At 47.5% G+C, this 15999-nt stretch overlaps 2 protein-coding genes across 14 annotated transcripts in view; one reads left to right on the top strand and one right to left on the bottom strand.

The window, feature by feature from the left end:
- Window positions 1-6129, top strand: part of BORCS5 (BLOC-1 related complex subunit 5) — a 78205-nt gene extending 72076 nt beyond the window's left edge. For both annotated transcript variants that reach the window (XM_037390014.1, XM_037390015.1), the window contains exon 4: window positions 1985-6129. In XM_037390014.1, coding sequence (XP_037245911.1) covers window positions 1985-2215 — 231 coding nt within the window. In that variant the 3' untranslated portion in view covers window positions 2216-6129. The remainder of the gene's footprint in view (window positions 1-1984) is intronic.
- Window positions 6130-10388: 4259 nt separating this feature from the next.
- The window catches only part of DUSP16 (dual specificity phosphatase 16), a 70337-nt gene continuing 64726 nt past the window's right edge, over window positions 10389-15999 (bottom strand). For all 12 annotated transcript variants that reach the window (XM_037390002.1, XM_037390010.1, XM_037390000.1 and 9 more), the window contains one exon: window positions 10389-14540. In XM_037390002.1, the coding sequence (XP_037245899.1) occupies window positions 13364-14540 (1177 nt within the window). In that variant the 3' untranslated portion in view covers window positions 10389-13363. The remainder of the gene's footprint in view (window positions 14541-15999) is intronic.

Here is a 15999-nt window from a genome sequence, read left to right on the forward strand (position 1 = left end):
TTTACAGAGCTAGCGCCAAGCTACTAAATTAAGCTGGGGTTTTAATAGAAACCCCTGTGTAGGCTTAAATTGTTTCCACTCTATTTGGAGTTTCCTGCTCTGCTGGTTTTTATTTTGTCCCGTGCATGAAAGCGTGGAGAGAGGAATTCACAGGAAAGCACAGCAGCAAAGAGGAAGAATTCAGCCTGAGACCACTAGAAAGTACAGACAACATAAAAGGTTAATTGGTACTCTATCCAGCTCTGATGAAGGTGATAGGGGGGAAAAAAACGCTTCCTATTCCCCATGACAGTTCAGCAGAATCTTGTGTGTTTGTTTTCAATGCTGTTTGTGATTTAGGTTTCTCAATAAAGGATTTTCTTGTCCGACTATTTTGGACTTGACCTCTTCCCCAGGGCTTGAAAGGGACATCTTTCAGCGAACACATCTGCCCCAGTTTTTCCCCCAGTGTCAAACCCTACTGCCACCAGTGGGACAGTAGTTCTCTGTCTGGTGGGACTTCCCTCCTCAGGGAGGGATGCCCCTTCCAGTTTTGCACTATTTCTACTCAATCCTCCCCTTGCTGCAGGCTCTTCCCTACAGCCACGGGCTGTACTGGGTGAGGATTACTCTTGCTGTCGTGATCTGGTCAGCACAGTTGTGGGTTTTTTTTAGCACTGCACCAATAAATTTGTGTTGTCCCTGGTGGCAGGTATAGTTGCTGTCCTCCACCGAATGGGTTGGTTCTGTGACACAGTGAGGGGTGTTGATTAAACCTGTGCTTTCTGGTAGACCTGGAGTTCTCAGCACCAATTCCCTGAGCTGACTAATCTCGAGCAGTGACCTCCTTCCTCTGAGGGTAATTAGATGGGAGAGGTTTGGAAAAATGGCAGTAAGAGGCAGCAGTGGTCTAAAACTGGCCGGCATGCGTCCTCCTGCCCTTCACTTGGAAGCCGCTGTTGGTGTGCACCAAGTCCCAACCGAGGGGACTGCCTCCCACAAGGGCAGAGCGTGGCTGCAGGATGTGTGCCCACGGCTCAGCCATACCAGTTTGAAGAGCCAGTGCACTGCAGTAACTGTGGCTGTCGAGCACAGCTGCAGCGAGCCGAAGCAACCGAGGTTCAGGTGTGCGCTTGAGGGCTTGGAACAGACCTGTTACCGAGCTCTCTGGATATACAGTGTGTCTTACAATGGATGAAGCAGCTTGAACTGTCTAACTTGGCTGATGCGTATATAGCACTAGCAGCTATCGGCTGAATCCCGCCTGGGGTGCGCAGGTCTGGCTGAAGAGAAAGTTGGGCTGTGAATTATAAAGGCTGTCTTCATCACTCAATGGCAGGAATAGCGCTGCAGTTCCTGTCATTGTCATCATGCTCGAGATGTGTTTGGGTACTTACCGTGTTTAATTGCACGGCTGATTTACTTAATGTCCCTCCTGGGGTCACTCATAACGCTTTTATTTTTAGGATTTGGGGAAGTTAGGGACAGTGGCAATCCATTGTGGGTCTCTCTCAAGGCAGAAGTTTTCCAGATGATGACGGTCATAATAGACATGGCTTAGTCACAGAGTAACGTGGCTAAGCTGATGAAATTAGCACTAGCAAGTGAATGATCTCCACTGAAAATATACAACAGGTGTAGGCAGAGGCCACGAGTTCTCTGGGTTTGGATAACTTGGAGGATATGTGTATGGTTTATTGGGAAATCCTTGGCAGTGCCTGTTTGCTTTCAACCCTGTAAAAACCAAGAATTTTCTGATCAAATACTCAGTATTTGGGTGTAGAACTGAGGTGGTCATGTGTCCTCCCTGGTATACAGCTATAAATTATCCCATTTCATGGCAGATTGGTTACGTACCTACAGAGCAGCTCCTCTGTACCTGGCTGGTATCTCCAGTGGGCCATCTAAGGTGCTTCTCAGCCGCTTTTAGGAAAGACAGTGTGCTGAAAGGCCTGTGGTAACAGTTGGCCTAATGCATCTTGCTCTGCTTGTTGTTTTTAAACAGATGGACCTCTCTGTGGAAAACCTTTATAGCTTCATGCAGGAGCGCCAGAAGAAGTATGCCAGGTATGCAGAGCAGATCCAGAAGGTCAATGAGATGTCTGCCATCCTCCGCCGTATACAGATGGGCATCGACCAGACGATCCCGCTGATGGAGCGGCTGAACAGCATGCTGCCGGAGAGCGAGAGGCTGGAGCCCTTCAGCATGAAACCCGACCGGGAGCTAAAGTCATAGCTGATCCAGCCGGCTCCCCTCCTCACCTTCCACGCTCCAGAGTTCAGCACAGATGCGCTTCCAACAGGCTGGCCTGGCAGATGTTTGAAGCAGGCAGCAGTGCTGCCTGACTCTCTGCCAGGGCATTGGAGGAAGAGCAGTGTCAGCTGCCAGAACTGCACAGCCAGGAATCCAGGAGCTCCCCAGTCCCGTCGTCTGGAGAAGATGATTTACCGTTCTTTCATCTCCCTCCTCTTGCCCTCCTGTCTCCTTTACCACTACCACCGTCTGTGCCGAGACATTTGTTTCATTGCTGTGACTGGATTGGAGTTTACAGAGGAGGAGTTATTTTTCATCTGATTATTATTTTTTTTTAAATAGAAAAATTCAAAGGGATATGGGTTGTGACAAACCCTCTAACATGGTTTTTGTGCCACTGGGGTTTAGGCGATTAGATGGCTGGCAGGTATTTCTGAGATCCCCTTGCCTTGGAAATATGTGTGTTTTATAGGTGAAAGTGTGGGAGCCAGGAACTGGCTTATTAAAATCTGCCTATTATCATAATTAACATGGTTTGCATGGCAGGGTTTTGGCATGTCCTCCTTGAGCCTCCTGTTTTTACGAGCTCCCTAATTTATGAGGCTGTAAAGGATACGTATGTCTGTTAATGTTAAGCAAGCCTTAGCATTCCTCTCCCCGTTGCCCTAACAATGTCCCCGTGTCCCAGCTGGTGCCATTTTGTGTCCCTTACCTTGCACAGTGATTCTGACAGGCACCGGCACCGACCTGCTCACTTTACATCCCAAAGTTGGACACGAGGTGTCTTTTTTGACTTTTGTTGGGACACTCCAGTTATCTTGGTGCTGTCTTTTCTGCCAGAGGGATGCAGTTGTTTCTTCACCTTCAGGTGTATGGAGTTGGAGGGAAGAGACATGAGGTCCTTTGGGTCTTTGCATTGGTTTAGCTGCCAGCATGCCAAGAGCTTGCCTGAGCACGGTGTTTAACGACTGAAACCACAGGGCCCTTTGGGACCGCACTCAGCGAGCTGCTCCAAAGGCAACAGGACGTTCTTGCCTTCTCCCAGGTGGAGGGTCCTGCTGGAAGGCAGGCAGCGTGTCCGCGCCACCAGGGTGCTGGGCTGGCCCGTAGGAGACGGGTTGGTTGCCAAGTCTGCCACTGGTCTGCTAGCTGCAGGCAATTTGCAGCACCTCTCCGAGCTTTGGTTTCTCCCTGTATAAAACAGGGGTGTATTTTACATGCTGCTGTAAAAATATTTACAGATCTAGAAATAGCGTTTAACAGCCTGTGTTGCCATTGCGTGGCAGCTCTTGTCTGCAGCAGAAAGAGCACGAAACCAGAAGTGAGGAGCCATTGGTTTGCTGGGTCAAAGGTAGGTTTGTGTGTGTCACGTTAGTCCCAGGATGCTGTTGCTGGTGAGGAGGCTGAAGTGTGCCCATGGACCCCAAGGACTGTTGTATGTCAGGAGTGCAGTGCCAGTGGTGAGGACAGTCCTCTTTGAGACAGCGACAGCCCATCTTCCAGGACAGCACAAGGCTAAGTGACATGCCAAAGGTGACTTGCTTCGATACCTCTTAGTATTTAAGAGCACTTAATCAGCAAAAGATTGTCTCTGAGCATTGGGAATAAGAGTGCAGTACGTTTTTGACAGTATTAATTAATGCCTAGTGGCAGGAAGCAACGGGCTGTTCTCTTGTTGCATTCCCAAGGGCCGTGTGGCCTGGAGTGAATGTTTGTGATGCAGAGTGCAGCCAGGCTGGGTGCGTATCTGAACCACGGCAGCAGTTTGACCCCAGGGCCCACTGAGCACGGTCAGAAAGCGGAGTCACATAGAAATGAAGCCGCTCAAAATGATGGCCTGGGAAGGGCGATTGACTGCTTCAGGGAGGGCGAGGAACTCAGCAGGAGATTTTCTAGAAAAGACAGCAGAGTGGGCATCGTTGTCTGCTGCTTCCACCACAGAGTTGTTCCATAGTTGTATATACATAGGCACATGCTGTTGCACAGGATATAACGACAGGTGTCTGTCCTTCCTCGTGTCCTGCAGTATTTTAACTTGTTTGTTAAAAGCTTACATGGGACTTAACAACCCATGAAAACTTGCCTGTCGTGGCTGTGCCCATGAGGGTCCTCATTGTCCATCATGGAATATGTCTCTGCCTCCCGCCGTCAGACACGCCAAAATATTCAGCAGCTTTAAATAGCGGCCGCAGGCGTTTTTGTCCTCTTCGTCCAGATGATGCTGTCTGGAAGTTTAGAATGTGCAACATTCAGCTGTCTGCCAGACAGGATCATGGATATCCCACACCCTGGTGTGCTGGAAGCCTATACTGGTGGGAAGATCCCGATGCTGGATCTTGAGGCAGGGGCTAGGCTGCAGATGCTCTCTCCTGTAAAGCTTCTAGACATTTGGCCTTAGGCTATTAAGTATCAGATCAAAGCATTGCTTCTTGCAGTGCTAATGAGGGTAAGCGAGTAGTATTCCTGTCTGAAGGCTGCAGGAGCGAGGGCTACAAATCCGTTCCTCCCTCGGTTGTGGTAAAACACCTAGGCACTGGGCTGATAATGGGCGAAAGTGCTTGTTCCTACAAACACGGGCCTTTGAGTTTGTGGATATGCTGCTGGGCCTTTCTGAGCAGGAAGGGTAGGTTGTGCAAAACAGAATAGCTTAACTAGAAAGAAATCAGAGCCAAAACGCAAAGGCTGACCTCTTCCAAAGCACGCAGGTCATCACCTTCATTCCACAGGTGATCATCTCTTGTCTTGGGTACTGTAAGGTAGTGCACCCTCCAACTGTTCTCAAACAATGGTTTACAGTTTTAAATAAAACATTGTCACTGGCTTCATTAACTGTAAGTCTGGCCCTCTCGCTTGAGGGAAAGACATCTCCTGCCTCATCGTCCTGAGCTGCTGTTTGTTGCTTGGCTGCTCCTTGTTCGCTTTGCTCTGTACCCTGCTTTCAGCTTCATCTCGGATGCAGGTGATGCTCAAGGTGAGACTGTTGCTTCACTCACTTTCACACTGTTTAGCAGGAGACTTGAGATGTGACTGGAATTACCTTTCTGCTAATGAATTTCCTTTTCCAAGGCAAACACTGTTGGAGAAGGCCTCAGGTATCTCTCCCAAATGTGCTAGCTGTTACTTCTACCACGAAGTTAGTGCTATGAACAGAAAATAATTATGTGTGCTCCACTGAAAACAAACGTTTCTGCTCTTTTCTGCTTTCTGAGGTGGTGTGTGGTCTGGGGTATAGGCTAAGCTTCTTGATACGCAGTCTCCTGAAAAGCTGGGGTCTCTGGGTCTGTGGTTCCCCACTGGCCTGAGCTGCTCTGCTTCATACCCTGACTTTGCTGTTGTGACCCCCTCTTTGTGCTGCCACTGGTGCTCGTTGTATCCTACACCGCTCCGTGTACTACACGGGCAGAAGAGGTTTGCTTTGTTGTTTCCATTGTTTTTTGTAATTTAATGCATTGACAGGGTGCTAAAGTGCCAACCTCTGTAGGGCAATTTCTGTGAAGATCTGGTGAAGGGGACAGAAAAGAGATTTTGGCGGGTTTTTTAAATATATGTATTTAAAATTAAATATATTTAAATATATTTAAATATTTAAAGTGTGTTTTCCCCCTCCTCTAAGCTTTTACACAGAAAGAGTAGAAATACACGTTTTCACAGGCCCAATCATTGCATGAGCCAGCCCCTCTCTCTCGGTCTGCGTGCCAGTGGTTTCCAGAAGTACTGTTGTAATGTCCCTCCCATTCCTGAGCTGCCAGGGTGTATTTTGATTACCAGCCTTGTGGCTGAGTGTTCTTTGGTTTATGGGTGGTTATCCTGTTTGCAGACTTGCTCTACTTCAGCTCCCTACATGCCACGTGTTCCACAGCTCCAGCATTAAAACGTTTGGTACCGCTCTTTTCCAAGTGTGTTGTTTCTCTGATTGCCTTGCTTAATATCCATTTACAGTGCATCGCTTCTTGCTCTGAAGTCTATGGACACTACACATGCGAAAGGTCATTTCTTAGCTTTACTGCTTTGTACACAGGACCCACTTTGTGCCACGGAGATGGCCAGTTTCGGCTGCCCGGGACTGCCTCTGCCTTGGGACTGTAAGGAAACATATGTCCTGGAATGAAAATTAATTTTGGGGTTATTTTTGGTGCCTTCCCAATTCTGGTTGGCACTGATGTCCTGTTTAAATAAATGATGTGTGCAGCGATGCTTGTGACTTGCCAGCAGTGAGGTGAGACCATAGTTCAGCTGGCTGCCTGCCTTCTGTGTGCTGGTAGCATATTGAAGGTAAAGAGGAGGGTCTGGGGTTGGTGGACTCGGGACACTTGTGTAAGACTTGAAGCTTCCTTGTGCAAAGCACTTGTGGTGTGAGACACTGCCTGTTTTGTTAGGACCCTTGCACCTTGTGTGCACCCAGCGGCTTTCCTAAGGTTCAGTGGGAACGCTGAACATGAGCAGCAAAGTATTTCCTATTCCTTTCCTCCCACACACACACTTACATCCCTGTCAAAAAAGAGACTGTGTCCTGGCAGATGCTTTACATCAGTTCTTTGCCGGATCGTAGAAGGAACTAGAGCTGGGCATCCTTGGGCAGGCTGGCTTTCAGGGTGGCCCCTGCCCTGCTGGGGGCTCATCGACTCCTACCAATTCTTCACACCTCACTGAATGGGGCAGATTGCACTTTTGGGCAAAGTTCAGCCTCTTTTCAGCTGGTCTGTGGTACTTCTCTGGGGGCTGTTGGCTTGCTTTCAGCTGCCACCGTTCAGTTTTAACTGCTTGGCAGTGTGAGACTGCACGGGACAGCCAGATGCGCAGCGAGGTGACACAGGAGAACAGCTTTCACCCAGTGGTCCCCAAAGCCAGGGTAGGACTGAGGTTGTGATGGGTGTGCTCAGCACGCATGCAGCGTTACAGAGCTAATCCTTCTAAGGCATGGCAGGGGAGCATTCAAAGGACAGTCAGCTGCCTAAAACAACCCTTTTTGTCTTTTTAAAAGCTTTGTATTTTAACGGATGGAGAGTGAGCATTGGCCTCGTAGGGAAGCTGTGAAGGTAGTGAAATACGATGACCTACTGTAACACAACCAGAAATAAACGAGGATTGCTGTAGGTTCTGTCAGAACGTTGGGTATGTGAACAGCTACTCCATGAAGAGAAGGATTAGGGAGAACTTCCAAGCACAGCTTACAACTGCCCTTGCAAAAGGGCTTCTCTGCCCGTTTTGGCAAGCTGGTCATGGAGAGGCATTAACAACCCTGTAATCTGCAAAGTACCTTATGACGGCTGCGCAGTGCATGTTTCCTTCCATGGGAGGTGGCAGGAGCCTGCTGTAACGCCATGAGCATCTCCTGGAAACCTGGTGATCTTAGGGAAGTCCGGCTTCGAGAAGATCCCAAGATGGAGGTGTTTCCTGCAGGAAGCAGGTTGTTCTGGTAAACTTAGAAAATCAGTAAGTGAATGTACCTGTGACAGAACACTTCTCTGCTGGCACTGGGAAAGCAGAGCAGTGATGGACTCTCACCTGCTGCCCAGGGGGTGCTGAACGAAGAGAGGGGCAAATTTATAGGGGGGGTGGGGTGGGGTGTTGTTTGTTTCTTAGTTTTTTTTTTAATGTGATCCGATGCCCCAGGCTGATTGTTGCCTGTACGATATGACACTTTGGCTTTGTATGGTGGTGGAGCTTGGTGAGGGTCCCTGTAAACAGCAGCTGGAAACCATACCTCAAAGCGAACAATCCCTTCCAACGCGCCGAGGCTCTAAAAGTGTTTTACAGCCTTTTATATGCTAGAAAAGCAGCCCCTTCCCAGAGGGCTGGCTGTTGCAGAAGGCTAGAAATAGCTCCCTTTTCTATTTATGGTGGCTCTCATTAATATTCTCAAAGTGCAGATTTAGCTGAAGCTTCACTGCAGAAACACTTCAGTTTGCCTCAGAGCAACTGTTTGGGCCCGAGGGCCAAAAAGTTCTCTGTAGGCATGGTTCAAAGGGAGAGCTGGTGCTAGGCTAAGCTGACGTATTGTGAACACTGTCCTCTTACCTGAATCCCCAGTTGTGGTTTTGTGTGTATAATATAACAGTGGTATTGTATTATAATGCTAAAAGTACTGGAATAGCTCTGCTTTTCTCAGAAATTTTGAAGAATAAATATAGGTAGGCTAGGTGTTTAGTCTCAGGATATGGCTATAATGACACTAAAAAGTCTAGGTAGGTGAGTTTGGCTGAATCTCAGTATTTTCAGATATAAAACGTGGCAGTGACAACCTTATTAGGGCTCCAGTGCTGTCCCTCGGAGAAGTGCCAGGCCACCGTTTTGGGTGTTCGGTATCACCGCTTTCTGGCAGAAATCGGTTTATAATTTGTGCTGTGAGTGAAAGCGTAATGAGCAGTTACCTGATGAACATACAGTTAGTAAAACCAGCAGTTTGCATCATTACATGTTTCTTCTCTCTCTCTTACCCGCCCTCCCCCAGCCCTCTCAAAAATAGGGCTACCTGATCCATGCTGGGGGGAGGTTTGCCCTGTTTTCAGTCCATTTCACTCGAGGAATGTAACTGATGGTTACATCAAGAGCCTAGTGACCTCCCCTGTAATGGCAGTCAGTGAAATGAAAATTGAATGTTGATGACATGCTTGAGAAACATTTCAGTTGTCTCTTCAGTTTTGACTGGAGATGGAGTTAGACTCTCTTCTCGCAGAGCTGTCTGCTGCTGTGGCAAGAGTGGAGGGACAGGGGGAACAAGAGCAGAGCAAGCCCTGTGAAGAAGGCAAAAGGAGGAGGGGTGAAAACTAAAGTGCAGGCTTCAAAAAACAAAACTTGGGGGAACAAACAGAGCTAGTCTGACCTACTGGCTCACAGAAGCAGACTTTGGAGTAGGGTGAGGGAAGCTAGGGCAGGTACATCTTAGAAGATTGTCGAGTCAACCCCTTTTGTAGGCTAACAAACAGGTGTAGGCAGGTGGGGGTGGGTCTCCTCCCAGATAACTAGTGACAGAAGAAGAGGAAACGGCAAGTTATGCCAGGGGAGGTTGAGATTGGATATTAGGAAACATTTCTTCACTGAAAGGGTGTTGAAACATTGGAACAGGCTGCCCAGGGAGGCGGTGGAATCACCATCCCTGGGGGTGTTTATAATTAGCTGTGGCGCTTAGCAACATGGTTTTGTGATGGACTTGGCTGTCCTGGGTTAATGGTTGGACTTGATCTCCAAGGTCTTTTCCAATTTAAACAATTCCACGATTCTAAGATGATGCAGTTTAGGTCTAGTATTGTGCATGGTTCTTGCTTTACCGTGCAATGGATGCCAGCTGTCTATGTAACCGCTGGTATGTTTTATTTGTACAAAGTAAGCACAGAAGCTCATGCAGGTTGTTGTTACTTGTGCTCTGGCTGATGGCATGATGGCTTCTGGAGAGTATTCTGCATTTCCCTTTCAAAGCATAATCCCAGAAATTCTCTTCAAAAAAAACACCCCAAACCCAAAGTTTTGTTACTGCACCTGAGTTTGAAGGTGCTGTTACACAAACTCGTAGACTTTACCATCTTAAGGATATAACCACAGCAGCCATATTCTACCACAGGATTACATTTTAATATATGCTACATCTGTATAAGCTACTTTCTGAAGGAGCAATGAGGGGCATACCCCTCCCTCAGCAATCAGAAGTTGCTCTGAATGCTTCAGGACTGGCAGAATCAGTCAAAGCAAGTATTTAAACAAGTAATCAAATTATTCTTCAAACAAGAAATATGGGAGGCAAGAAAAAAGCCATGGGGTTCATTCTAGGTAACTTACTTGATTTGAAATACTTGCTTCAGAAAGACTAGCACAGCTGCCTGGGGAACAGTTTACTCACAGCAGTGTCAGTTTGCTGTAAGATGTTAATGCAGAGGAGTGCCACTGTTGGGGTTCAAGGGAGCAGAAGGGGGGGGGTAAACAGGAACAGGTAAGAGGCCTGAACTGTTACCGGTGCTGTAAAATCACTGCTGTTTGCCACAAGCAGTCCAAAGCTACCCAATCTGTGTTACCCATTAAGAGGCACGCAGGCACAGGGAAGGGTGCGCACCCTGAGGACAAGCTCCCTGCTAGGCCTGGCTGCTCAGGAGCAGGTCACGCCGCAGGCAGGTCACGCACACTCCACAGCCAGAGGCACACAGGCTTCTTCCCAGTCGTTCTCTATAAACAGGTACCATTTCTGATTTTATTTCATCATAACATACAGGTAATGCTCATGACACAACAAGATGAGAAACTCACTCTCCGAACCACTTAAACAGCTTGCCATACACCAAAGAACATTATATTCATACTGAACATATACACGTTTCCCCCCCTCGCATCCTCCACTTCCCAAACTTCTACAAACCATTTCCAGCATTGTTCAGGTACAGGACACTAGTTCAGATAGGAGACGGCACCACCCTGTGCAGGACATGGCTTTAAGGCTACAGGAACCCGTCCCCTAACAGTACCGAGCCTCCAGCTTTGATTCATTCAGTGACTGTAGCATATTGGAAATCACGAGGAGCCAGAAGACCAGATTTCAGTTCCTCAGAAGGCGATTAACCAAACGAAACCCAAACATACATATTGGTACGTATAGAGAAGGGGAGAACACACGTGTGAAGGAGCACAAAAGACAGGTAGATTGTTTTTGCCTCTCGGGATTGATTTGTGTTAACTGATAATTCAAATCAAAGACACGAGCTTTTACTGAAATCTGGCTGAGAGGAGCACTGCTAAACTGTGTACACAGGCGTTTATACACACCCACAGAGTATGTATATATCATGAAAACAGTTGTAATGTCATTGCTTTCACTTGATATGTAAACAGAGACAAGCGGCAGTATGTTTTAACGAATAGCCAAGACCTGACATGCTTTCCCTTGCCCGGACCACCCCTTCTTCTAGTGTCTCACGCACACTGCACAAACACAGACTCCGGGTTCAGTTTCTCCTGGTGCTGCCCCTCTGTGCCTTTTGCACTTTTTAGGATCAAGTTAATGAATGCTGTAGCTTTCAGTGCTCTTTTCCAACAGTCCGCTGTAGGATATTAAAAGTTACAATGACAAAATCATCTCCACTTTTCAATATAGTAAAACCTGAGATTTGAGTCAAAAACTAGCTAAACTTACAGTAAAAAACAAAACATAACTCAAGCTGCTGACTTGAATTAGGGCTTCAGTTTGCCACTAACAAATTTTTTTTAAAGCTGTTGGCCAGGAGTAAGTATTTGTTACATGCGATTTACAATTTTCAGCTGCCTGCACTGAAAGGGGACAAAATAATATAGTTCCCCCGATACACATGTTCTGAGGGGTGCTGGAAAGACTTAAGATAACATGTGTGCGACTCCCGTTGGAGCAGGAAGGGTGAGTGAAGCTTTATGCTGTGCCTCTGGCACCATCTCTTGCAGCAATGTGTGCACATAAAACAATCTGAGCAGCGCAGCCAAGGTACCACGGGGATGGCAGGCTGGAGGGGAAGCAGCTGGGTCACTGTCAAAAACAACACAAGAAGGGCTGTGCCTCATCTCTCATGAAACAGCCTCGCTGGCAGCCGGGACGCGACACCTCCTCGAGCTGGCGTGTTCCCCAGGGTGGTGAGGGTGAGAACACGGTAGTGGCCAGCAGCAGCACGGCTAGAAGCGCCTGGAGCCAAGTCATGCATCAGTGTGCTGGGAAGCCAAGACCCTACACTGGGACAGAGGACAAGGACCAGGATCAGCTTCCTTTGGAGCCACAAGCGCAGGAGGTGAGCAGGCTTCCCATTAAAGCTGTCTTTTCTCAAATCCCCTTTCTTTCACACCACGCTATGAGATGGGATGCTGGTGGTCCCCTCCTGTTTTCCTTGGGCAGCCAGCCAGACTACTTTTTCTCAGATTAAGTCAGAAAAACTAAGGAAAAGCTTCTATCTCCAAGTCCCCATCCATGTTGGGATGGAAAAAAACCAACCGGTTGAATTGCCCCCCACCACACGTGACTGGAACCATATATGAAGAATATATGAAGAATATGGTACTGCTTGGTTAGGGAAAAAAGGCCATCCTGACATATTTTTAGCTTTAAAAACAAAACCAAAAAGCCTTCAACAGCCATCTATTGAACTGTCAATTGGCAAGAGAAGGATGTTGTGGTACTGTACTAGCCGCTTCTCTTGCCCATCACCCTAAGTGTTAACCGCGCCGTGATAGCCTAGAAGCCAAAGCCACTGCCCCTCTCCCAGAAGCCAGCTTAATATCAAAAATACAAATACTGCTTATTTTATGTTTCAGAAGACTGAAGGAAACAGTCCTAAGTATGGTTCATTTGTCTTTTGCAAGAACTGCTGCTGAGCCAACTGAAACACTTGTGCGTAGACAGCTTTAAAAAAAAATAAAAAAATCAAATGTGGCCAGTCATTACTTGTTCACATTGCTTACGAACCGACTACCGACATCTGGCAGCCATAAAGCCCTAGTTTACTTTTTATATTTTTGAGGTACTGGGTTTTTGTTTTTTTTCTCTGAAGCAGCTCTCTAGCGAATCACCTAAAGCCTATCCATTAGAACAATAGTTACACCAGTATTTACATTTGTCTGAACTGTGTTCAGACCAGCCTTGCTGTAACCAGTCCCTACATCCTTTGGAATCGCTCCCGGTCTCCTCTCTTACAGGCAAAAGGTCTCTCCCTCCAGAGGTTGGCTCAGTGTCAGGGCTAAGGTGCACTGGTGAAGATGTGGGGCGTAAGGAGGGGAGAACAAAACTAGCTTTGATGGTAGGGGCATGTTTCAGTGGAACCAGAGAAAGGGTTTGATAGCCAGAGAGCTCCTTCCTTTTTAAAAACCACTGAAAGGTTCTGCCATCCACTGCATGTAATTGCTTCCTCTGTCAGGGAAAGATCTTTGAAATGTTCTGCCCTTCTCCAGGGAAGGGAAGGAGAATAACCCAGCGGCACACTTGGTCTCCTTGGGCAGATGCTCACTTGCCATTCCTTTGCCATACTAATCTAGTCTCTGCGTTCACACTGAAGCCTCACATTTCTCCCCTCCCCCACCCGCACCTTTTTGCACAAAGTTTGTTCTTTTCAGATTTACAGGGACCTCTCAAGCGCTGGGGGAGTGGTCTGGAGCAGGAAGCAACTCTGATACGGTCACACAAGCCTCTGCCCCTCAAGATACTTCAATGATTTCCATGCTGCCCGAAAAGCTCGACTGACTGCCCACTTTGCCCAGTTCTTCTCTGGATCTGTTGTCTGACATGATGCTCTCCCCAAACTCCATCTGGCAGCTTCTGCGCTTAAACTGCTTTTCAAAAGAGCTTTCCTCGTGCCAGCTTCGCCTGGAGTCACCTCGATCCCCCTGCTTTGCCCTCCTGCGCACAGCACAGGCTTGGTCGCAGCCCGTGGGCAGCTGACTGCAGCTGTAGGCAGAGTAAGCGGTGCTGTTCCCATAGATGGCGGAGGCAGAGTAGAAATGCGAGGACTCGGCTGCAAAATACCAGCTGTTGGTAAGGGACGTAGCCGATGTCTGAGGAGCCAAGATGTCTGAGTGCCAGCCTTTGAGGCCCAGCCCAGCAGCAGACTTTGCCAGATGCTGCTGGCTGGTGGAGAGACCGAACAAGAAGTTCGTGCGGTAGTTGTCTTCCATGCTCCCGCTCCGGTGAAGGGGGTACAGAAGCGACCGCTGCGTGGTGGCGCTGCCACTGGCTCTCCCCAGGTGTTGCCATTTGCTCTGGCTATCCAGCTGCCAGGGGTTCTGGGGTTTCTTGGGAGGGTTTGCTTCCTCTTTGTCAGGGCTGGTTTCTGGGGTCTGCTCCGAGACCTCCTGGACAGGGGAGAACTGACACAACTTGCTGCTGCCCTCTAAAGCAGTCGTGTGTTTGTAGTATTCCAGGGTGTCTTCAGAGGAGGCAAAGCCCTGAACCGATGCCGTCACACAGTTGCTACTTGCCGAGTAGGATACGGATTTAATGTCCAAAGAAAAGGAGCGCTTCAGGCGGTTGCTGTCTTCCACCTTATCTAGGGAGACGTGCAGTCCATTCAGGCCCTGTACCAGCGGGCCGTCTTCCAGAGGGGACAAGTGCCCGCACGATGTGCTGCCGCAGTCCACCGGCTTCTGTTCCACGATCTCGGAGGTAGCGGTAATGCAGAGCTGGTTAGCGGAGAGGCTGCTCTGCCCACCTTCTGGGACCAGCATGTGCTCGCTGCTTTTTTCCAGATGCAGAAGTTTCAGCTTACTAATATGTCCAGGCTGCCCGCTCTGGTTCTTGATCTTTTTCTCAAAGTCCAAAAGCTGGCCCAGGAAGTTGAAGTTGGGAGAAATGGTTGGCCTTTTTTCTTTCACAAATCTGGAAAGGGGACAAACAAACCGAGAATGAATTGTCTGCTGCTCAGACCTGAGATAACCCTAGAGTGATAGTTGCGAGTGTTAACAGCCTGTTCTTAACTTACTGGGATGCTTGGACTGAGGTTCAATCAAGCACAAGTAACTTGAGGATGGAGTTTAAAAAAGCCAGATTTTAAGCAAGATAATGCTGGATACTCACCATCCTCTCTATAGCTTGGTGGCTTAAAAAAGGAGAAAAGCTTTTTTTTTTTTTTTAAACTGCTTTTTAAATGTCAACAACAAGGTTTGAGTGAATCATTTCCCTTATTTTACTTCACCTGTGGGACCTCTGCTACCTTGTTTTGTAACCAGAGTCAAGAGCTCCTCCAGTTCTGCAAGAACAGCATCTGAGCTGTAGCCAAGAGCCCTTGGTCTCTCCTGCTCTGCAGAAAGCGGATCACCATCCCTCAGCTTTCAAAGGGATGAAATCCCATGTTCTGTTCACCACTCTCACGCTGCTGTTACTGCAGTAGGCGCTTCCTACCCTGTTTATCTTTGTCAGGCAAGACAAAGAGCTCTGATAGATGCTGACCTTATACAGCAAGCACAGCGTTAAAACAAAAACGTTCCTTCTACCCTTGTAGGCGTTCAGCAGTAAAGGGCAAAAGTATTACCAAGTCACTGGAAGAGTTAATCTGGTTTTGAGTCCTGTAGGAAGCAGCCTGACCCGTGTACACGTGCCAATCTAAGCATGCACTTACACACTCTGCTGAATATAAAGAAGTGCAATACTTAAAATGTTTTCCTGAACCAGGACTCTGAATGTATGAAAGACTTATGTGTTAGAAGTCATGTCATACACTTCAAAGTTAAACACAAAAGCATACTTCCTCCCTCTCTGATTTGCAGTATAGCTGAGTAAGTACTCCCTGCTTTTTACAGCTCCCAAAGTCCTTCCTCCTCCTGTTTTGTTTTTTAAAAAAAACCACATTCCTGGAACTATGATGAACCAGCTGACAAGGGAATTAACAAGGGAAGAAACCTTGAAGAGCTAAATCTAGTACAAACACACATATGATGTGTCACTGTGAAAATTTAATATCATTAAAAATAAAATCTCTCTGGAGAGGTGTACAGACGACTAGTGTGCAGTCATTAAAAACAGCATGAAAAACATTCAGAGGAGTACTTGTGTGTATGTGTACACACAAGCACAAACGCAGGCAAGCACATGAAAAATAGCAAACAAAACTTGCCTTTTTTATTTTTTTAAACGACTTTAAAAAAAAGTTGCCAAACAACAGCAGGAATGGTCAAGCTGACGTGACGACCTGGAATATCGGGTTGTACAACCTGGTGGTGGAAGCTTCCACCACGAAGTGTAATTCTGTCAAATAGAGAAAACTAGTAACTCTCCTCAGGAGAGATTCTTTAGCTTCAGCATTTAATTTGGGGGCTTTTATGCCAGTGTAAGTAACTTG

The sequence above is a fragment of the Falco rusticolus genome, chromosome 5 (assembly GCF_015220075.1).
Source record: "Falco rusticolus isolate bFalRus1 chromosome 5, bFalRus1.pri, whole genome shotgun sequence".
NCBI lineage: Eukaryota > Metazoa > Chordata > Aves > Falconiformes > Falconidae > Falco > Falco rusticolus.